Source organism: Papaver somniferum, chromosome 9, assembly GCF_003573695.1.
Source record: "Papaver somniferum cultivar HN1 chromosome 9, ASM357369v1, whole genome shotgun sequence".
NCBI lineage: Eukaryota > Viridiplantae > Streptophyta > Magnoliopsida > Ranunculales > Papaveraceae > Papaver > Papaver somniferum.
In genome coordinates, this window is record NC_039366.1 from 164,295,014 (window position 1) to 164,317,424 (window position 22,411).

A 22,411-nucleotide genomic window follows, 5' to 3' on the forward strand; every position below is an offset into this window, starting at 1 on the left:
TTGAACGGTTAAGTTAGTCATCTCCATATGATTGACTTAGTCGTAGCTCCGTGAGTTTACTTATGTTGAGCACTTTCAATTAAATTGATCACTTTTGTGGTTTGATTTAGTTGTGTATTCCAATTGAATTAATCATGGGTTTACTTGTGGTTAATTTGGTTGAGCTTTGGATATATAAAATCATTTCTATGGTTTTTGGTGTCCAATAAAAAAAAATCCTTCTTTTCTTTCGAAATTAAGGTCGCTCTTGTTGTTCTCTCGGGAATGACATCAAATGGGGGAGAGTTCTTTTGAACTTGTGCTTAATGGTAATATCTTGCGGGGAGTGCGGCTGTGGAATTTTATAGGGGTTATCTTGTATCTTAAAACTCCTTGATGAATGTTGTTAGCTTCGTCTATTAGATTGCATCTAAATTAAGTTGGTGTGTATTTTTCTTTTGGTCATGAAATGTCTCTTGTGGAAATTTCACTATGATCCCATTCTTGTACCTTTGCCAATTTTATTGACAAAAAGGGGGAGAAATACTGTAGTTCACACTACAAATACATATGGTTTTCGGATCATTGTGTAAGGGGGAGTGGTTTCCATGATCGAGATGCAATATTGACTAAGGGGGAGTGATACATATCACCGTAGTATTATTGTTAAAGTCATGATACAATTGGACTTTGATGTTATATAATAATACTATGACACTGTATAATAATGATCGAGAATCTCGATTTCTCTCATTGTTATAGCTACGGATCTTCAACAACGATGGTGCTAAACTTACAACCTTTGGGATCAGTGGAGTACTTGGAAGGACGAAGATTTCAAGAAACGTTGAAGATTATACTATGGAATAGGATCCACTAAAGTTTATCTTTTTTGTATTCTATATATATTAATAGTTTTGTCACTAAAATTGACAAAGGGGGAGATTGTTAGAGCATAGCTCGGTCAACCTCGCATGCGTTGCTATCTCAAGCATGTTTGTCAATGTTAGTGATCAAAACTATAAGTCTTGATTTCTAGCCTACATAGCTAAGTCTCGGACTAGGATAGAAAAGTGTAGTTGAGCTCAAGGACTTCATGGCGATTCATCATACAACGACGAAGATCTATACAAGGAACCGTGGAACTTCATCAACAAAAAGGTATGTGGAGACTTGAACTTATCTGTCACTCAAAAGCCTATCTCTTCTATCTCCTACTTCTTATGAGACAAAAGTCGTATGCTATATAGACTAGATCATACGCATTTGACATTTCGAGATGAGCATTCATTGCTTATATTTTATCTCGAAATCGTGTGTTGGTAAAGCGTTTCGCTTTGATCAAGTTTATCTTCACCTAGTGACGAAAGTCATGAAAAGTTTCAATCACTTTGAGAATTGCTCTGACGTGAATCGGTCTGTGAATAAAGGCTACATAGCGTCCTCTGAGAATGTATCAATGATTGAAATGAGAGTTTAGATTACATAACCATGTATTCCTTGAATCGAAGTTTTCGAACTTTGTTGATCAAGAGAAATCGGGAGGATTGTGGAATTGGCTTGCCAAGTCCGCGAACCCAGTCCTTAGACTCAGTCCACGAACTGTCGGAAGTTCTCGACCGAGAATTTCTGCTGGATTTTCCAAAACTCGTTTGTGTGCTAAGTCCGCGAACTGGCGGAAGTTCTCTTTCCGAGAATTTCTGCTGAGTTTGGAAAACTCAACCAATTAACTTAAGTCCGCGAACTTGTTTGTGAACTTAAGAGGTTATGATCTAAAGATGTTCTCTGAACATGAAACATTAAATTACTAAGGAATGCTTTATGAAAACCATGGCTATAGTGTTCATGAGCCGATTCAATCGAATCGAATCATCTTTGTTTCAATTGTATCTTGTGTAGTTACATAAGATCTCATAGCAATTTAGCAACTCTTTAACTAGTTCATTTGAGTCAATTGAACTAGTTATGGTGAAGAAGAACAAGGTTAATATGAAATGCTCATATGGTTAACCTTTTGGGTTACTATGTTGAATCAACATACACGTACACGCTTGGGCATGGTTTCACGAACCCAGTAAACGTCTACCCAAGTGTGTGTGACAAGCTAAGTTTTCGATCTAACGGTTGAGAAATATTAGCTTGAATCTAAATCAGGTTTTCATCTAACGGTGAATAAGGATTTCTTTGTAACTAAGGAAAAACCCTGATTTGAAGGTTATATAAAGGAGACATCTAGCATTATGCAAAACTAATCCCCACACGTCTGTGTGCTACTAATGCGCCCGCTAGAGTAGATCTCCATTAACCTTTGATTTTCTTATCTAAAATCAGGTTAACGACTTAAAGACTTCATTGGGATTGTGAAGCCAAACCGATACTACTTTATTGTAGTTGTGTGATCTGATCTTACATCTTCTATCGTACGAGTACAATCGATTGATTGGTTTGAGATCGTGAGAGTTTTCAGATAGGCAAGATAAAGAAGTCACAAACATCTTCGTCTCACTGGTTGTGATTCCTCGACAATCCGCTTTTGTAGTCAGGAAGGATTGTAGAGAGGTGATTGATTAATCTAGGTTGTTCTTGGGGAATATAAGACCGGATTATCAATTGTTTCCTATTCATTTTGATTTTATATCAAAAGACGGAACAAAACCTAGGGTTTATCTGTGGGAGACAGATTTATGCTTTGATAGACTTTTCTGTGTGAGACAGATCTATTTATTATCAAGTCTGTGATTTTGGGTTGAAGCAACTCTTGGTTGTGGGTGAGATCAGCTAAGGGAATCAAGTGCGCAGTATCCTGCTGGGATCAGAGGCGTAGGAGTACAACTGTACCTTGGATCGATGGGAGACTGATTGGGGTGCAACTATAGTCCAGTCCGAAGTTAGTTTGCAGTATACTAGTGTCTGTAGCGGCTTAATACAGTGTGTATTCAATCTGGACTAGGTCCCGGGGTTTTTCTGCATTTGCGGTTTCCTCGTTAACAAAATTTCTGGTGTATGTGTTATTTCTTTTCCGCATTATATTTTATATAATTGAAATAATACAGGTTGTGCGTTCGTGATCATCAATTGGAAATCCAACCTTTGGTTGTTGATTGATATTGATTGATCCTTGGACATTGGTCTTTGGTACTGTCCAAGTATTTCTTGTATTTGATAAAGACTCGCTATTGTTTTTAGCTTGAGTAAAAATCAAATCAAGAGAGATATTAACTCCTTGAGATACTTTTATCTAGATTGAGTCTGACTGTCTAGTTGATTCCCTAGCAAAGTATTTCGGAGTTAGTCCATACAGATTGCTAAGAGAAATATTGGGTGGTGTTGTTAGACCCCCGCTTTTTCATATTGGATTTCTCCACTCGACTTTGATATTCTCACATTGTTAGGCCAGTCCGGACTAACCCTACTTCAAGTGGACACTGTGTTGAAATATTCCTTAAGTGATTGTATCTCCAAGAGGTTTATACACAGTGGGTCTTGTATAGGTTGTGATCAAAATAAAAGATTGTGGTGTATTTGGGTACCCTCGTCTTTTCAACTGGACTAAAATTTTCGTTATAATCAATACAATCGTGTTGATCATACCCCTTAATAACTAGTATTGATTTAAATATGTCAATTGTACCATCTGACTTCTGCTTAATCTTATACACCCATTTTGATCCTAAAATATTCATGTGTGGTTCTGGGGCTACATATTCCCAAGTATCACTATATCTTAAAGCCACATACTCATCTTTCATAGACACTTACCATTTAGTATCATTATCTCATATTTTATCAATAACATTACTTGTTTCTCATGGTATTATCATTGGGTTCGGTCCAAATCTGAGAATTTCGTCTACAAATAATCTATTTACAACAACCTTTTAGACAAATCATAGAATTAACAACAAATTTTTACAATAATCTCTTAATTTTCAATAATTCTTCTATCAATTTTGTCTATATTTTCTAGGTCAAACTTTACAAGAATAAGAATTCAGATCATATTTCTTGGTCATCTTCATCAATTTTTGATACAACATTTTCATGACAGTGATAGTTTATCAAATAAGACAAAATATGGCTTCCACTTCTAATTCCGCTGCTCCAAATGGTAATATTCTGAATTTTCATTACCTTTTTCAAATATTGTGAACTTCGTTTCGTCAAAATTAGATTCCACAAATTTCTTGTTATGGCGTGACCAGTTTGAATCATTACTAGTATCTACTAGTCTTTATCGATATGTTCATTGTGATGAGATAGAACCTGTTAAGCATATATTGTGAATGAAGTTTATATTCTCAATCCTAAATGGGTTTATTGGAAGAAGGTAGATTCCTTTGTTATGAGTTGTTTGAAGGCTACTTTTACACCTTCTGTTACTGGAAGTGTTTTGGGTTTATTCACATCTAGGGAAATTTGGCTATTTCTAGAAGTCATTTTCAAGAATCAATTTACGGCCAGAAAGAGTATACCGAGGAAACAATTACATGGTCTGAAGAAGGGTAATATGACTGTTCTTGTGTTTTGCAAAATCTGAAGACAATTAATAGCTAATTATTTGGTAGCAATTGGAGAAAGAGTAAATGAATCTGACTTAGTAATGCATGTGTTGAATGATTTAGGAAGGAATATGATAATTTTATGATCTCTGCACAAAATAGGAAGATGTCATTTACTTTTGCAGAAATTAAACTTAGGCTCCTAAATCATGAACAATGGCTCAGTGATCAACAACAACATTCTAGCATGATTCTTGATGCACAAAATCCTTCAGGATTATACTCAATAAATGTAAGTTCTGGTAACAACTTTAATGGAAATGGCAGAGGCAAGAATAAGAATTCAAGCAATGGCAATTATAACAATAACAAGAATTCAGGAAATAGTACTTACAATAATAACAGCAACAAGAATGTTTCAAACTTCAAACCTTACGGTTCATATGATGGTACTTCTGGTGTTGGAAATGTAAGAATAGATTTCTCACAAGTGGAATGTCAAATTTTTAGAAAAAGAGGTCACTATGACACCAGAAGTACCATCATATGAACCATAAGGTTTGAAGTTTGAAACATTCTTGTTGTTGTTATTATTGTTAGTACCATTTCCTGAATTCTTGTTATTATTTTAATTTCCATTACTTGAATTCTTATTCTTGCCTCTGCCATTTCAGTTAAAGTTGTTACCAGAACTTACATTTCTTGAGTATAATCCTGATGGATTTTGTGCATCAAAAATCATGCTAGAATCTTGTTGTTGTTCACTAAGCCATCGTTCATGATTCAGGAGCCTAGGTTTAATTTGTGCAAAAGTAAATGGCATCTCCCTATTTTGTGCATAGATCACAAAATTATCATATTGCCTTCCTAAACCATTCAACACATGCATTACCAATTCAGTTTCATTTACTCTTTCTCCAATTATTGCCAAAGAATCATCAATTGTCTTCATATTTTGAAAATATACAAGAACAACCATATTACCCTCTTCAGACCATGTAATTGTTTCCTCAGCATACTCTTTCTGGACATAGATTGATTCTTGAAACTGACTTCAAGAAACAACCAAATCTCCCAAGCTGTAACATCTCCAGAAATAGAAGGTGTAAAAGTAACCTTCAAACAACCATAAAAAGGAATCTACTTTCTTCCAATAAACCCATTTAGAATTGAGAAGAGAAACCTCATTCACTGTAATATCTTAACAAGTTCAATCTCATCACCATAAACATATCCATAAAAATTAGTAGATGCTAGTATTGATTCAAGCTGGCCACGCCATAACAAGAAATTTGTTGAATCTAATTTTGACGAAACGAAATTCACAATATTTGAAAATGGTAATGAAAAATTTAGAATATTACCATATGGAGCAGCGAAATTAGAAGTAGAAACCATATTTTGTCTTCTTTGATAAACTATCACCGTCATATAAACGATGTATCAAAAATTGATGAAGACGAGCAAGAAATCTGATCTGAATTCTTGTTCTTGTAAAGTTTAACCTAGAAAACAGGTACAAAATTGATAGAAGAATTATTGGGAATCAAAAAATTATTGTAAAATTTGTTGTGATTCTATGAACTGTCTTAAAGGTTGTTGTAAAAAGATTATTTGCAGAAAAAAATTCTCACATTTGGACCGAATCCAATGATACCATGAGAAACAAGTAATGTTACTAATGAAAACGATAAGTTCTTACAAAGAGATGATATGCCATTAATAGGCAATCATTAGTCGTAGTGTTATTAAAAACACACATACTTTTCACACAAACACAATACTGGATCGTATGTCAATTCACATTAGCTGTCTTGACACACACACTCTTTTCACGCATACACTGTCTAATAATTTCGAAAAATAATATCTTGATAATTGATCATCGGAATTGATCAAAGGAATTAGTTTTCGGAAGCTAGCTTGCTAAGATTTGAAAAACTAATGGCCGGTTAACATAAGATGCACTTTAGGTCCTCACTGATGATGTTCCAAAAACTTGATATGTAACGTTCTGAAAATATCTAGCTCTCGTAAAGTGATGTATTAGTTATTGAAAAAAATGAGAAGTTGAAATATGTTACTCGCTGATAAGCTTTCAAAAACTGGTTCCCGTGTTCTCCGAAACCGGAGATATTTTTTCAACTCGCTCCCTATTTTTTCGAATACCCTTAGTAACAATGGTGATATCTCTATGTTGAAGCATGCTTTTCGTAAGAATAGAGTGACGTAAGGAAGCCCATATAAAGAATTGAACCTTTGGTGGGACTTTAGGACCTAGAAGTTTTTGATAAAGCCATGATCTGCGTCTTCCTTGATCAAATATTAACAGCCTGCTGGTAGTAAAACCTCATTCCCAGCAGGCATTTTGGTCTTTCCAGGTGCATTTTGAGCTGCACAAAATCTATTCTTTCTAGCTGCACCTAAGGTTCGCCTATTAGACTGGGTCTTATGAAGGTTCCCAACCTCCTACCAACTCTATAAACCTTATGGAGGTTCCCAACCTCTTCCCAACTCTATAAACCGTGGCATAAAGCCTCTCTTTCCACTCAAGTTCTCTATTGAGTAGGAATTTCTGCGTGAAGAAATTTTAAACGGACAATGATTGTCCGTTTTGAAAAAGTAAAAAACGGGCAATGGTTATCTATTTTTAGATTAAAAACCTTGTAACTTAATAGAGTCCACAAAGAAAAAATGGAATTTTGTTTAAACATCATATAAGTTATTAGATTTTTAATCGTGTAAGTGGGCCCATAAAATTGAAAACGGACAACCATAGTCCATTTTTCACACAAGAACGGATAATCAAATTAAATTTAAATGGGGAATTGCTGCTGGGGCTAGGCTCTTCCCAAACCGACATGTAAAGGCGTTTGGGAATGGCTTGGGAAGGGCCATAAGATCCGGACTTAAATGGCAAAAGATCCCATAGTACTAGCTTATTTTTGCAGACTAATTTCGAAGAGTATGTTGTACTTTACTTTCAAAGAGCTATCCTGCCAAAACAGAAGTATTTGTTGTTTTTGTTTTTTTTTATCCTCTCCCTCGTATAATATCTTTATCTATTTCGGGTATGTTATCGGTGGTTTCTTTGCATTCCGAAAGATATCTATGAAGCTATCTATGAAAGAACGCAACAACTTTAAGCCAAGGAAAAAAGAGATCTTAGAATCTGCTTGAAGGTGGTGCCATTCTCTTTTTTTTTTACTAGTATGACAGTTGCTGCTCGTATGCGTCCCTCATAAAGCCTGGTTATTTTCTGAAAATTTGAAGAAACTAATGGAGGAAATGCGGAAACATCCACATCATTCCAAATTTATGTGATTATTCTCCCATGATCAACATTTTCAGTGTGGGTACAAAATACCACACACCAGATAGTTATGTGAGATGGATCTTGTACTACTGAGCGAATACGAATGCACATGTCAAATCCAGGATAACAGATTGAATGATGTCACTGAAGTCACGAGGAAAGTGTGAAGGATCATACGGCAGTAAAGAATATGTGCGGCAATGATTATAAAGCATGCGACATTGACGCGCTTCAGATCCAAAATTAGGGGATTTATTAGCTGTCCTCCACTATGTAATCTCCTATAAAAGGAACCAGCTATCATTGTATGAGGGAGAGATCTCTTTGGTTTGCTAAGGAAGATATTTAGGAGAGAGAGTATTATTTACTTCCCAAGTTAGGGTTTCGAGATAACTTCCTTGTATTGATTTCTAATTTCTAATAAAAGATCTTGAGTTTTCATGATGGTTACATAGATAGATTACTTGAATCTCATTAGGGTGTAGTTGTGGGATTTCCTGCAACTACATTTTGGCGCTAGAAAACAGCTTGGATGAATAATCTCTGCTTGTGAAGCTTTCTAGAGTGATTTTTAACGCATTTTTGATTCTATCATACGACAAAGTTTTATTGTTGTTTTCATTGAAATTAGAAAGTTCTTAGTTTTCAGAATTGTCAAAGAAAATTTTGATATCTTCATCTCAGGAGAGGTTTTGTTGAAAAAATATAACACATCTTTGGAAAAATTGATATCTTAAAAAGATACATTTTACTTCAGCAAAAGAAGAATTTATTTCAGGAACAAAGGATGGCGAGACAAGCAAATCCAGGTGAACTGGTGACACCCATCAGGAAGAGCAGGAGAATTGCTGGAAGGAGAAGAGGCGAAATTGCAGAATCGTCAAGGATAGGCGAACGAAACAATCAGCGTCAACAAATTAGATTTCAGATCCAGCAAGTACAAGAGGCAAACGACCGCATAGATTATGATCATGTGAGTGTTCATACTGCAGATACAGATACAACAGATGAAGATGAACAAGGAACTGGGGACGGAGGACTAATAGAAAAAAATGAAGAAAATATGACAACAGAGGAGCTCCGACAGAGATTAATCGAGGAGAGAATGAGAGAAGAAGAAGCATGTGCGAACTTGACGCGTAAAAATGATGAACTTAGAGAAGAAAATAACAGATTGCAGGTGCATAGGTCACAAACCGCGTCCCGAACAAGTAGGAACATGTCAAGACGTAGTCAGACTAGCCGCAGAGATGACAAACACGAGCATCTTTTACATGATAACATTGCTGAGAATTTTCAGGCATGAGACAATATACAGGAGGAGCGCGTCAACCATCGCTTAGAACAACAACATGATGAGGATAGATATATACAACAAGGCGATTATCACCGCAGAGGAGGAAATCATCAGCACGTGCAACAAGGCAAAAATGAACGCACACACCATGGTCGTGAAGATGAGGCTGACGCAGAACAGGCAAGGATGATATTGCATAGCAGGGAAATATTACAAAATCAACGCGATCAAGAAGAAGAAGATGAAAGACAAAGGGACATCTGGAGAAATGAAAGACATGAAAGGAATGCAAGAGACATACGAAGGAGACGCATAGAAGAAGCGGAGGAAAGAGAAATACAAGAAGAAGGGAGAAATAATGACGCACAGGTACATGCAAGGAATGAAAGAGAAAGACGCAAGATAATAAGAGAGGAGGCTGAAGAAAGAGAAATACTAGAAGTTGTGCGTCAAAACAATCACGATAACAGATTAATACACGCAAGGATGACAAGACCTATGCAACAAGATGCAAACCAAGCAATGAATGAAACAATCTTAAGAGAACTAGCCGAAGTAAGAGCGATGATGGACGCCAGGAAAGATGGATGACGACGACAATTAGATGAAGCAATAGAAGAAGCAGGCAAGACACCATTCGCGCAGCAGATACAAATGGCAGGAGTACCAGTGAAATGCACTTTACCCGTTTTCACTAACATATTTGACGGAACTACATGCGCGGTACAACATATAAAAGCGTACATAGAGCTCTATTGCAATGGGAAGATAATGACGCAGTCCTTTGTAAGTATTTTCCTACCAGTTTAACAGGAGAAGCTTTGAAGTGGTTTGAGGGATTTCCAATGGGGACAATCAGATCATTCAACCATCTACAAAGTATATTCTTAGGAGCATACATCAGCAACAACATGTTACGCCCAGGAATTGAGAAGGTATTCAGTCTAAGAAGAAGAGTCAATGAAAGCTTGTGCGGCTTAACTACACGTTGGAGAACCATGTGTAGCGAGATGGCAGGAAGAGTGGAAGAAAAGAACCTTATTTTAGCTTTTATTAACGCGCTCTTCCCAACGAATTTTCTATATACGCAGATATTCAGAATACTGGGTACTATAACCATGACAGAGTTGTGTGAATTTCGAGAAGAATACATTGCACTTGAAGAAAAACAAAGAGATATGGAGTCCTACCCAGTTGCGGTCACTAACGCAAAATAAGGAAATGCAAGCTTACTTCCAAAGATAACAAACGCAGTGGCAAGCACATCCCAAGGGAGTCAAGAAAGGACACTAGTGGAGGATAAGCAAAAGCAGGTAGCAATGAGAAGTAGGGATCAAGAAATATATGACAGAGAATATAGAGAAAGGCAGTATAACAACAAGGTTCCTAGATTCGACAATCATGTAAAAGGATATGGAGGACAGAAAAGATATTATAACCAAGGTCCAGGTGGAAACAACAGAGTATTTGAAGAAATCAAGATGTCGCGTCTAAAAATGCTCCAATAGACAAGATATGGGAGGCAGTAATTTTAATGAAAGAAATACCAGCACCACCAAATCTAGGACAAGGGCCACCACCAGGAAGGAGGAGTAGAGAGTTCTGCGTTTATCATCGCTTTCACGGCCATACTACCATTGATTGCAGAAACATTCAAAGAATAATATTGAGAATGATTGATCAAGGGAAGCTAAACCACTTCTTAGTCGCACAGCAGCAAAACCTACCACCACCGCCAGCAGGACAGGCACCAAGAATGGAAGCAGGGAGGAATACATTTCTAATCGAAGTGCGTGTGAACGCCAAAAACCTCTATTGCAATTCAATAATCCACTCATTCAAAATCATAGAGGATTTTCATGATAACGTATTAAGCCGAGTATATGCAAGAGATGAAGAAGGTAAAGAGATATTTAATTTGGCAAAGATGCCAAAACTAAAAGATTGGCAGAAGCAACCCATCACATTCAGTGCGGAAGAAGTGCCAAGAGGAGGATAACTACATGAAAGTCCATTGGTCGTAAAATTAGAAATCATACCAAAACCGAGGATGAAAGGAAGAGAAACAAGCAATGACAACACTTGGGCGATAAACGGAATACTGATTGGTTATGGAAGTTCTGTGGATATTCTGTTTTACCACGCATACAAGACCATAGAAGGCAAAGATGAAGATCTCATTCTTTCAACCTACAAGATTTATGGATTCAACGGATCAGCGAACAAGCCAAAAGGAGAAATCACCATGTAGATACCTCTTAAGACAATAGTAACAGATATCACATTTTGTGTAGTTGATGTAGAGTCTCCTTATAATGCCTTAATAGGTAGACCATGGCTGCATAACATTATGGTAGTGGCATCTACCTATCATCAATGTATAAAATTTCCGTTACCTCATGGCGTAGGTCATAGGAGATACTGCAGAAGCTAAAGTTTGTAATGAAATAGATGTTGAAAAGAATGAAGAACACACAAGTAAAAGAAGAAATTGGAGAGGGCAGTAAAGGAGGACAAACGTAAAGAAAGGCTAAATGTTGATCTGATAACCAAAGGTGAATAAATGGATGTTGATGCGGTACTGAAGGAAGTAGAGGAGAAAATGAACGCAGGGGAAGACACTAAGGCGGTAGCATCCTCATCAAGCTATAACCATGGTATAAACATTAGAAAAAATGAGTTCTTGCCAGGAGAACTAGTGTTGTGATTGATGCCGCATCCCAAGAAATGTAGAGATGGGAAGGAGAAAATCGCATGAGATGGACCTTATGCAGTGAAGAGAATTATAGGAAACGGATCGTATAAACTTATGAAAGAAAATGGACAGGATATGGCAGAAGAAGTTAATCAGCCATGGAATCAAGTATACCTGAAGAAATACTATCATTAAGCTATGCGGCAATAATACTACTAAAGGATATAATAATAAGTGATCAATATGTAGGCAGATAAATGAAGAAAGAAGAAATCTACTATGTACCAGTCAAAAGCAATGAATGATAATGAAAGATTTTATGTCTTCAACAATCAAACATTAAACAAACAAAAATACAAGTAGAAGAACGAGGCAACAATAAGACCTCATAAATAAGACCTCAATAGGAGGAAATGAAGCTAAAACCTATAATTAGAGAGGCTAGGCATCCAATTGTAGCGTGCACCCTAGTTCGCATAAATGCAAGAGGCAACAATAAGACCTAACGCGTGTCATAATTGGGGAAAACCTGGTAATGCATGACTCAGGCGAAAGAAATACCACTCCTGGAACCTGAGTCATGGAAAATTGGGGAGAAATAAAAGCCTATCCAGCAGAGACTCTTTAGTCGTAAGACTGAGGTACTAAGTTCTCTCGTAAGGAGTGTAGAAAAAATGATTAGGGCGTCGCGGTACACGGTTGAGTCAAGGGTGCCTGGGACGTCTGGAGCGTACCTGGCCATCCTTGGCAAGTCCTGACTCTGATACACTCAGCCCCAAGATACCCCATTAAGGTGTGATCTCGAGAGAGATCACGAACACAACTGATTATTGCATCACTGGATGGGAAGAGCCCACCCCAACCCGGTAGGGGTAAGCTTCCTTGAAGGGGTAATCAGGAGGAATATAAGGGCGGCACCCTCCATTAGGGAGCTGAATTGTGTCAAAAATACGTTAATATCATGGGGTTATGCTCAAGGGAGTATAAGCATGTCGTATTAACGCACCAACATATCCTGCAAAGGCAATAATACGAAAGATGACAAGGCAAGATCAATGGGTCATTGCATGAAAAAGTAAAGACCACCTGCGATTTTTCCGCACAACCAAAAGAATACCTTGGGGCAAACATAAGACCTATTAACAAGGGGAGGCGCAATAAGACCTCTACTTAGAGATGCCAAATAAGATCTCATAACAAACACAAATAGACCTTTATTAGTTACTAACGTTATTTTTGCAGGAAACATATTTATCAATGAACAAGCACGCGAAGTTAACGCATCACAAAAGGAAAAGTAAAAAGAACAAGTGCGAAAGTAATTAGCGAAATAAAATAACCGAGGAAAAACCAAATAAAGACTCATGGAGAATATAGTAACAAGGTAATAATAACAGAGAAGACATTCAGGTATGACATAAAACTTAAAATTTTATACATGCGAATATAGACGCATAATGTGCAAGGGTACGAATAATTAAAAAACGCACAAATAATAAATATTAATCATATATAGGATAATAACAGAGGAAAGAATGGGAATGCAAACGTAAATGTGCATGTTATTCGCATTTTTATGATAGACTTACGCAATACAGTATTATATTTTGAACTAACTTTAACTATTAAAAGGAATGGCAGTTTGCTTTTGATTCTTGAATAAGTGCAGGCCTAATAACGATGAAGATACAGATATGGAGAGATTTTGCATTAAAGAAAAACTTAGGAATATACATCGGAGAAAATATTTCAAAGCAGCAACCAGTGAACAAGGGAGGGTGTATTACAAAAAACAGGCGAAGAATTTACAGACGCGAAAAAGAAGATCTAAAGAATAATCGCGATCATTTCCCACCCATATCAACTTCACCTCTCTCTTCTTCGAATTCAGGGTTATTTCCAGTCTTAGAGCGACCATCATCCCCATCTTCAGTTTCTTCACATTCCTCAGATTCCGCATCACTATCAGAAATGTCGGAAGCTTCTTCGTTGGCAGGGACTTCAGCAAAACCATAATTTTGAACAGGAATGCTATGTTTAGAGCAGATCTCCATCGCAGTCTTTTTGATAGCCGCTTCACGTACGCGAAGCACATCCTTACTCAAGTTGGAAACAGTGACCACCAACTTTTTCTTAAGCCTGCAGCATTTATCATTTCTGGCAGACAGCTCCGATTTCAAACTCTTATTCTCATAAAGAATCCTTTGTTCAGTACCTATGAGAGAAAATAAAAGGTTAAATCCGCATGAAAACAGAATTCAGAAAGAGACATAATATTAGAAAGCATCATAGAAAAATTATAAGCAACCTTCTTTCTCAGAAATAATGGACCTAACCAATTCATCATGATCAGATTCTAAACTAACATGTGTAGCTAAATCATCCCTAGCCCTATCAACAACCCTAGCAGCCAATTCAAACTCAGCGTCATTCTCTATAAGGAAACGCTAGCTAATCTCATTCTCACGGGAAATAAGAACATCCCTTTCGCTTATAACACGGTCCCTCTCCACCAGGATTTGGAGCTGAGCTTCATGGAATTCCTTCAAATCTTGCGCGCCTTTAAGGGCAACATTATCCTTCTCGGTTATAATAGCGTTCTTTTTCGCCTCCAAAATCCTAATCTCTTCCTTAGCCTCACAAAAACGACGCCTAAAAGTATTAGCAGTAGACAACATGCTTTTATGCTCAACCATAAGAGCTTCATACTTTGACTTCAATTCCGTAATATTAAGAACTTTTGATCCATCATCAACAAAATTGTTCAAAGAAGAATTAAGATGCTCTAGAAGAATCTCATCTTCAACCGGATAATTAAGGGCTTCATCAGATAGGTTGTAAAGTTCTGCAAGTACAAATAATTAAAAGAAGCGAAATTGACGCATTAATATAAGAGCAAGGCAGCAAAGAACAACATACCAACCAACTGTTGATTTCTTTCACGAAGATTAGTCACAATGTTCTTATAAGTGGAAAGCTCATCACTGAGTTTCTGCTTCTCAGCCTCAAGATGATGAACCCTCCTATGCAAATCATTGGTGACCGCATATGACGCACGAGCATTCTATGATTGATAAAGAAAAAGGGAAAAAATGAGTAAAATACGGGACCTAAGCGAAAAGCTACGCATGATCAAGGAACTTACCAAAGATCCGAGTGCGAATTGAAAGCTTGGAGTCAAAGCAGAGGCAGCACCTTGCAAAGACTCGTCACTCAAAGAGGGAGCGTCACAAATCTTAGAAACCACGTTGCAAGTGCGAGTAAATTTTGTATCATTAACATAAGCTAACGAATTGGAGAAGATGCTTGATAACTGACCCATAGAAAATGTTGGGGCGGAGATATCAGGAAGAGGCAATGTGTCATCATAGGAACTCGTATTCTGGGAAGCTGGAGAAGATGGCTTTGTCTTCTTAGAGGTAGTCTTTTTGCCATGGCCTTTTGAAAAAACGCCACCGCCTTTACAGAAAGGAACTCCATCATTAGGGCCCTCAGCGTCTTCAGTCTCCATCTACGCACACAATGAAATATAAGAAACAGAGGCAACAATATTGTTAAGATTTAAATAAGTATTTCTTACTTCATAGTTGTGTTAATTCGACGACTGAGACACATTCTTCATTGCCTTTTTATTCTGCTTGTCAATATGAGTATAGAGAAAATAATAAGAAAAGATGTTAAAAATAAAAGGAAAGAGTAGAAGATATCGCACCACATCCTTTTCTTCAATCCATTTGAACTCCCAAGGATTGTAAGCGGCAAATCCCGCAGGGAGAGGAAGAGGAAAAGGTGAACCATCAGCGTCCACACCAGAGATGTAAAAACCCTCTAAGATGAGAGGATAGTCTACCCAACGAACATCCTTTGATTTGCGTGCGATGTTATTGGAAGGATCATGCCAATCCACATCACGCATGATTTTCTGGTCTTCAGCAATACCGTCTTTTCTCGACAAGCGAATACCCCAGCGAAATAATTTATTTTTCATGATGACAACCTCATAGTTGAGGAAGAAATTCTCAACAGTGTATTCTGCCGGGATGATTTCTTTCCGTGCGAAATTTGAATTCCTTACATCTTCTGGATAAGAAGACCCTAATCTGGTCGCACAAGGAGCGTATTCCAACATTATCCTAATACAATCACCACTTAGTTGGAAAATGCCGCGCGAAAATCTCGCATCAGATAGAATCCCATAGAATAAAGGGATTACAAATGGGAATAGGAAGACCAGCGAGCAGTTTCCCAAGCGAAATAATGATTTTCTGATCATTCCATTGATCAAGTGAAAAGCATTTAGGTTCGAGAGAAGAAGTGGGTTCTGATCCAGGAGGAATGGATAATGTAAAACCTTTATCCTTAAATTCAGTCTTCAATTTCTTAAAATCCTTAAGATTCTTCCAACCTGGATGGAGCGACATTTTTAGAATGGGAATGAAGGGTGAGAGGAATTTAATCAGAAAAGATCAGTAATCAAGATAATCAAGATCAGGATGAACAAGATGATCAAAATTGAGATGATCAGAGGAAGAAAAACAATGAAAGGAGAAGAATATGTGAGAAGTAATCAAGGGCAGAAAGGAAGTGCGGAGAAGGGAATAATGATCGATCAAAATATATAGGGGAATAGAAGAACAGTTAAATGGTAAAAGTTGCAGAGAAGGAAGGAAAGACTAAAAAGATGAAAGAGAGAACGGGTTGAGGTTTATATAGAATTATACTGCTTCTTCCCGAGATATCCCTTTCACGGACGTATTAATGACGAGATAAATACGAAGTGATAATTGATAGATTCTATAGGGACGTGTCAAAAAATAAGCGGTGGAATCAACACGTGGGAATAAACATGCCGAGATCTCGGAGCATTGTCAGTCAAAAAGAATACGAAGAGATGAATGGGTGCGGCAAAAGGAAAATCAGAATTTCTCTCATCGCTCAATCTCTGAAAGGATCGATAAGAGAAGAGGCAAAATGTGGATACAAAATACCGCACACCAGATAATTATGCGAGATGGATCTTGTACTACTGAGCGAATACGAACGCACATGTCAAATCCAGGATGACGGACTGAATGATGTCACTGAAGTCACGAGGAAAGTGTGAAGGATCATGCGGCAGTAAAGAATATGTGCGGCAATGATTATAGAGCATGCGACATTGACGCGCTTCAGATCCGAAATTAGGGGCTTTATTAGTTGTCCTCCACTATGTAATCTCCTATAAAAGGAACTAGCTATCATTGTACGAGGGAGAGATCTTTTTGATTTGCTAGGGAAGATATTTAGGAGAGAGAGTGTGTTATTTACTTCCCAAGTTAAGGTTTTGAGGTAACTTCCTTGTATTGATTTCTAATTTCTAATAAAAGATCTTGAGTCTTCATGATGGTTACATAGATAGATTACTTGAATCTCATTAGGGTGTAGTTGTGGGATTTCCCGCAACTACATTTAGAAACCATGATTGTCTGCTAGAAAATTTGATCGACCTATGAAGTTGGATTTTTGGGAGGACAAGAAGAAGGCGAAATCTTTCATTGATGCAGAGTCGAGAGGTTTAAGGATCACAATATGTCCACAAATCTTTTCCAAATATTTCACAATTATCTCTGCACACATAAAAAAATAAGAACCTGCTTCTACGAATTAAACAAAACAATTCACAACAAGATTAAAAAAAAGGGAAGAAAGAAAGAGACCTTTCCGAAAATGCTCTCTTTCTCTCTAACCCAGAACGACACCCTTCCTCGTTGACGTGAAGAAGAAGCCCCTCCCCACAAAATTAACTTGTTATATTTTCTTGTTTCCTTCTTCAGCTTCGACCTTGAGTGCCTTCAATCTCCTGTAACCCGTATCAGTTCCGAATATCCTGTCCAAATATAACAGAGATGCAGCAAAAAAACAACCACTTCAGTATATGAATTAACTTGAAGACAACGTTGAGTTCTAGGGATTTTTATAATCGGAATCAGAGAACAACAATAAGCCATGTTTCAATTCTTTGATATATACCTCAGTCATCCGTTTTTAAGAGTGATATTGGTAAAAAAAAAATTAAAAGAAAAACAAGATTGACATCAAGTAACACATCATTTGTTACTTAAAATAGGTAGTCTAATTCTCATTACCAAGGATATGCTGAAAGTGGATAGAATAGGTAGTCTAATTCTCATTACCAAGGATATGCTGAAAGTGGATAGAATAGGTTGACATGATATATATTTCATATAGTGAGCAAGAATGACCAAGACAAGAAGTTTTACAGTCCAGAGCATTAGATTCTACAATTTAAATGCCACAGAGAAACATAGACCAATGCAGGACATCAATAAATGAATAATAATCAGTTCTAGGATAATCTAGTGAGGAAAATAATTCGAGGAGAACTTTATCGCACGCACAAAATTGGAAGTGTTGTACACGTTTCTTCACTTTCTGGTGGATTATCCCACTAATATCCATTTTGAATTTTTTCTTCGGCAGTTGGTCAACAAATTTGTAACAATGAGAAACACACAACTAGATGGACTTTTAACCCTTGATGCATTCAACCACCTAGTGCAGGATAGGAAGAGATGAGTTTTAATCCTAGCAGCTGGTCAACAATTTAGTTATTATGTTACAAGACCATACAGCTAGACAGACCTTTAACCCTTGATAAATCCATCCGCGCAGGACAGCGAGAAACGAGTTCTCATCTTAGCTACTCCAAGCTCTACATAACAGCTACAAAATTTTACTCTGGTCCATATTTTTGGTTTTAGGTCATATGGTGGCCCGTCTTAACAACCAGTTCAATCGCTGCTAGCAATACATGGCGAGTAAACCTTTGAATAAAGATAGGACTGGTACAGAGGATAATTAGGTGAATCAGGGCAAAGGCCTTTAAAAGAATAAGTGTGGTACCTGAAGGTACCCGCCATGCGTCTAAAAGGCCCTTACTACTAATACGTGATTTCTAGATTTAAACCTTGAGTAACAAAGAAACCCTTCACTCAGATGTACTATTAGCACTTGTCTCAAAGGCTCTACCCACTACTATGCCAAGTAGGACTCATTCAGGTCAGAGAAAAATGAACCAAATAAAAAGGTAGACATGTAGTGTTTCGATAAAAAACTGGAACTGTGGCTATTCTCCACACATAGCTGTGTTGATTCATTTGTAACATACTAATGTGCTCTAATGAGTAATGATAAGCATCAAAAGTAAATCAAAAGACACAAACAAGCTGGTAGTACCATGAAACATGAGCGAAGAGACATTCAATTTAGACAGTCAGCATGTATAGACCTGTGATGGTAAGCCATGCTCAAGAATTTGAACACAAAAGGTTGTGATCTCATTTTCCTTTGTCACACTTGTTGTTCAAATGTTGGTCGTATCAAGTAAATCCTAAATAGAGGTTTCAAGAGGAACAGGGACATCCTCTTAATATCAGTAAGTTCCTTGTCTCATAGTACAAAAACTAACTTGCTTAGGTAACACTAATAGCATGATTAGAACCAACAATCATGATATGAAATTTGCTTGCATCAATGTAAAGAAAAGAAGGTTGTTGATTGAATAATATACCAACACAATTTTTGTACGAGGACAAGAAGATACAGCACAATTACTTACCGATCCATGTATGTAAAAGTTGATGAGTAATTGCCAGACTTTGTATAAAGCAGACGGTGGTGATAGTCATGGAAATCCGCACTGTCAAATTTTCATGAGAAAGTCTGTTATTAGCACAACGGATGTCAGATGCATTCCCGATGTAACAAGAACGAGATGAAGCCCATGCTTACCCTCCATACAACGGGAACAAATTTGAGATGCTCCATGGGAAATGATATCCACAATGTGCCTCCACTGTTTCTAGAACTCTTAATACCATCCATAACCATAAAGTGAACAAGTGAGGCCCAGTAATAGCAGGACCGATGATGGTAGCAAAGCCAAGAAACAATATCTCAGCAGGGTGAGCATATTCTGACGTCAGTCCAAATGGTGTGGCGTATCTAAGGACAATGTAGCCACAAAAATTAGAGGGGAACAAACGAAGTCCTAGATAGCAAGATACATGAAGTTAACAAGGAATGATGATCGAGTAATTTACAAAAAAAAAAAAAATCACATAGCTGTTACTTACTCATGATGAACGCTGTGGACATGCTTGTATAGCCATTTTGTATGTAAGATTCTGTGGCCCCAATAGAACACAAAATCCTCCAGGATGAAATAGAACAATATTTGCGCCAACACTACTTTCCTGGATAAAGAAAAAAATGTTTCTATAATGTGGATATTTCCATCTATGCTTAGTGAAAAAAGCTTAACAATGCAGTACTGAAATGCTCAAGAAAATGAGTAGCGCAACATTTGGAGATTGCCAAAGCATGTATTGTTTTGAAGTTTTAGGAAAATATAAAGCTTTAGTATCTAAAGAACCTGAAAGTACCAGGACGGCAATGGCAGACTACTTTCCATTCCCATATATCTGAAGACTGGGTAGGATAAAATCATAACCGGTAAGTTGACACCAAAATGATACATCACTAATTTTGCAATGCATTTCTCTTGCGCAGCAGGGGTGTTATTTTTCTCCTGCAACAAACATAAACCAGTTTTCACACAAAAAATACAACAACAAAAATGACAGTAGAACAAACAGTGCCCAAATCACAATGCATTCATGACAATGTGGCGAAATACAAAAGACAAATTGTTGATGAAATCACCAATTAATAAAGCTACAGATTTAATGATATTCAATTTTGATAAGCCCAAAGAGATAAAAACATAAAAAATACCTGAATTTTGTACTTTTTCAGGTAGCCTGCCCTTTCAAGAAATATGAAAGGAAGTCCGGAGAAGAAAAATACACTTTCGTGGAGAAAGAAACTTCCTAAACAAGCGAGTTGAAAATCACTAAAATTAGTGATTAGATACTGCACAAAAGCAAAAAAAAAAAGATAAAGTTCCATAGTCAGGAAGAGCTATCAGTATAATGTAAATCCAATTTGACAGATCAGACATTTTAACATTTGATGTACACATAAACTAACAACCAAAATTTTAACCAAGTAATAATAATTACCAGAATCAACAGTTTCAAAGCGAATTGAATATTTACTAATAAAATCAGTAAGAAATTACTAACGAGTTGCAAGAATTTTCAGAACAATGTGAATAATGACAAAATCTGAAACAAGAACAAAATCTTATACAGTTTGACCCTAAGATTAAAACCTAATTGATACCATTAACAATCTGTAAATATCTAAACATACTGTTAAAAAGAAAAACTCCAATCTATAAACTCAAATCAGAATCTAATCATAAAACAATTTCAATTCATTGTGAGTTCAATTCAACAAGCAAGAAAATTTCATACACACAAAGTTCCACAAGAGGATACTAGTACGGATCGGAAACCAGCTAAATCATGCAAAAGAAATTGCGAGTTAGAAGTTACTTAGTACCTGCCAGCCCGATTCCAGAAGGGAGGCCATTACAGATAGAAGGGAGTGGAGAGGAGCAAACAAAACAGACGAGTTCTCGAGAGATGGAGAGAGAAAGGATCCCCTAGTTGAAGGAGAGAGAGAGGAATATTACTATGATGCAACAAGTTAATAAGATTTGCTGCGAAATACACTCAGTAGTTCATTACAGACTGTCCATGTGGGATCTTTTATTTTTCATTTTGCATCTCTTGGCCCTTTCAGAAAAAAAAAATGAATATAGATAAGGTTTTGTTTAAGTGCTTAATATCACACGGTGCTAAAAATGTACATCGTGGTGTATGAGGCCAACCTTACAATGAACCAGAACAATTTCTTGATAAAAATGATCTGCTCGTTACGTAGATTACATTCACAAATAAAGTTTGACATGTTTTCTTGTGGGATTCTGCATTAGAAATGAGTTTTAAGATTAACGGTATTTGAGATGCTTATGTTACCGTCCATTTATGATATCAAGGATGTTGAAGTTAGAGTTGTGGGAACGGCCCGTCTTTTAGAGGAACATGATCTATGCGTTGAGGAGAACTTTCTCGCTGAAAGAAATGCGTTTTCGTGTTGTCTCATGGATTTAGTAGCCGGTGTACATATAGTGGCAGTTTAAGGGTGTCCATGGAGATTGTATAGTAAAATAATTTTCTAGACATGCAGAATGTCCCTCTTGTTCTCCGGCTTTGCGGTCCTTTTTATGCCACAACATCTAAAGTATGACACTCAACACATGAATGCGGATCAGAACCACTCACACTCCCATAATGAAGAGTCATGTGAGAGAAGGAAGTCAGAGAGATACTAGTGAACAAATACTGACAACTAGAGTATTTCCAATAGTGCCCCTTCCCTAGATGTCGCTTATTATGGATCCTCTCTATTATTTTCTGTTCAATGACCAAATGGGGTTTATCTGGCCAGGTGCCGAGTGGACTTGTTGCCATATACTAAAAGAACAGGTTATTATCGGGAAAAAAAAACAGGTTTTAATTCGTAGAATCTACACCCGAAAGGAGATTTTGAATCCATGACTCGCCAATTTCCACACCGAAGAACAAGAACTTTAGTTTTATCCATTTGACGCTCACATTTTTCTATTTGTCACCTCTTTCGGAATATTCAATATA

General features: G+C 37.0%; 3 protein-coding genes across 4 annotated transcripts; 1 reads left to right on the forward strand and 2 right to left on the reverse strand.

The window, feature by feature from the left end:
* The first annotated feature begins 8,581 nt into the window (after positions 1 to 8,581).
* Positions 8,582 to 9,682, forward strand: LOC113312818 (trichohyalin-like). Its single transcript, XM_026561555.1, has 2 exons — positions 8,582 to 8,974; positions 9,113 to 9,682. Exons 1-2 carry the CDS (start codon positions 8,582 to 8,584, stop codon positions 9,680 to 9,682), a joined length of 963 nt encoding a protein of 320 aa, XP_026417340.1.
* A 3,948-nt stretch (positions 9,683 to 13,630) lies between these two features.
* LOC113312819 lies at positions 13,631 to 15,393 on the reverse strand. The gene is made up of 4 exons (XM_026561556.1): positions 15,367 to 15,393; positions 14,932 to 15,297; positions 14,706 to 14,850; positions 13,631 to 14,001 (listed from the first exon to the last, which is right to left on the reverse strand). The coding sequence occupies exons 2-4, from the start codon at positions 15,295 to 15,297 to the stop codon at positions 13,631 to 13,633; spliced, it is 882 nt and encodes a 293-aa protein (XP_026417341.1). The 5' UTR covers positions 15,367 to 15,393.
* A 1,892-nt stretch (positions 15,394 to 17,285) lies between these two features.
* LOC113313160 (methylsterol monooxygenase 2-2-like) lies at positions 17,286 to 21,471 on the reverse strand. 2 transcript variants are annotated; one of them, XR_003341736.1, is made up of 8 exons: positions 21,255 to 21,471; positions 20,583 to 20,720; positions 20,231 to 20,376; positions 19,922 to 20,041; positions 19,578 to 19,790; positions 19,405 to 19,485; positions 17,483 to 17,652; positions 17,286 to 17,392 (listed from the first exon to the last, which is right to left on the reverse strand). XR_003341736.1 is itself a non-coding variant. In XM_026561893.1 (7 exons), the coding sequence occupies exons 1-7, from the start codon at positions 21,282 to 21,284 to the stop codon at positions 17,574 to 17,576; spliced, it is 807 nt and encodes a 268-aa protein (XP_026417678.1). In that variant the 5' UTR covers positions 21,285 to 21,471; the 3' UTR covers positions 17,286 to 17,573. The 2 variants fall into 2 exon arrangements, 1 of the variants encoding a protein (XP_026417678.1); XM_026561893.1 differs by having other exon boundaries at positions 17,286 to 17,652.
* Positions 21,472 to 22,411: the final 940 nt, after the last annotated feature.

Excerpts from the sequence above, each read along its gene's own strand:
- LOC113313160 (XM_026561893.1), bottom strand. The coding sequence starts at position 21,284 with ATGGCCTCCCTTCTGGAATCGGGCTGGCAG. Across the intron at positions 20,721-21,254 it reads TTCTGGAATCGGGCTGGCAG|TATCTAATCACTAATTTTAG; the intron begins GTACTAAGTAAC and ends GCTTTTGTGCAG. Across the intron at positions 20,042-20,230 it reads AGTCTGCCATTGCCGTCCTG|GAAAGTAGTGTTGGCGCAAA; the intron begins GTACTTTCAGGT and ends TTCTTTATCCAG.
- LOC113312818 (XM_026561555.1), top strand. The coding sequence starts at position 8,582 with ATGGCGAGACAAGCAAATCCAGGTGAACTGGTGACACCCATCAGGAAG. Across the intron at positions 8,975-9,112 it reads AAGAAAATAACAGATTGCAG|GAGGAGCGCGTCAACCATCG; the intron begins GTGCATAGGTCA and ends GACAATATACAG.
- LOC113312819 (XM_026561556.1), bottom strand. The coding sequence starts at position 15,297 with ATGGAGACTGAAGACGCTGAGGGCCCTAATGATGGAGTTCCTTTCTGT. Across the intron at positions 14,851-14,931 it reads AATTCGCACTCGGATCTTTG|AATGCTCGTGCGTCATATGC; the intron begins GTAAGTTCCTTG and ends TATCAATCATAG. Across the intron at positions 14,002-14,705 it reads AAGAAATCAACAGTTGGTTG|GTACTGAACAAAGGATTCTT; the intron begins GTATGTTGTTCT and ends TTTCTCTCATAG.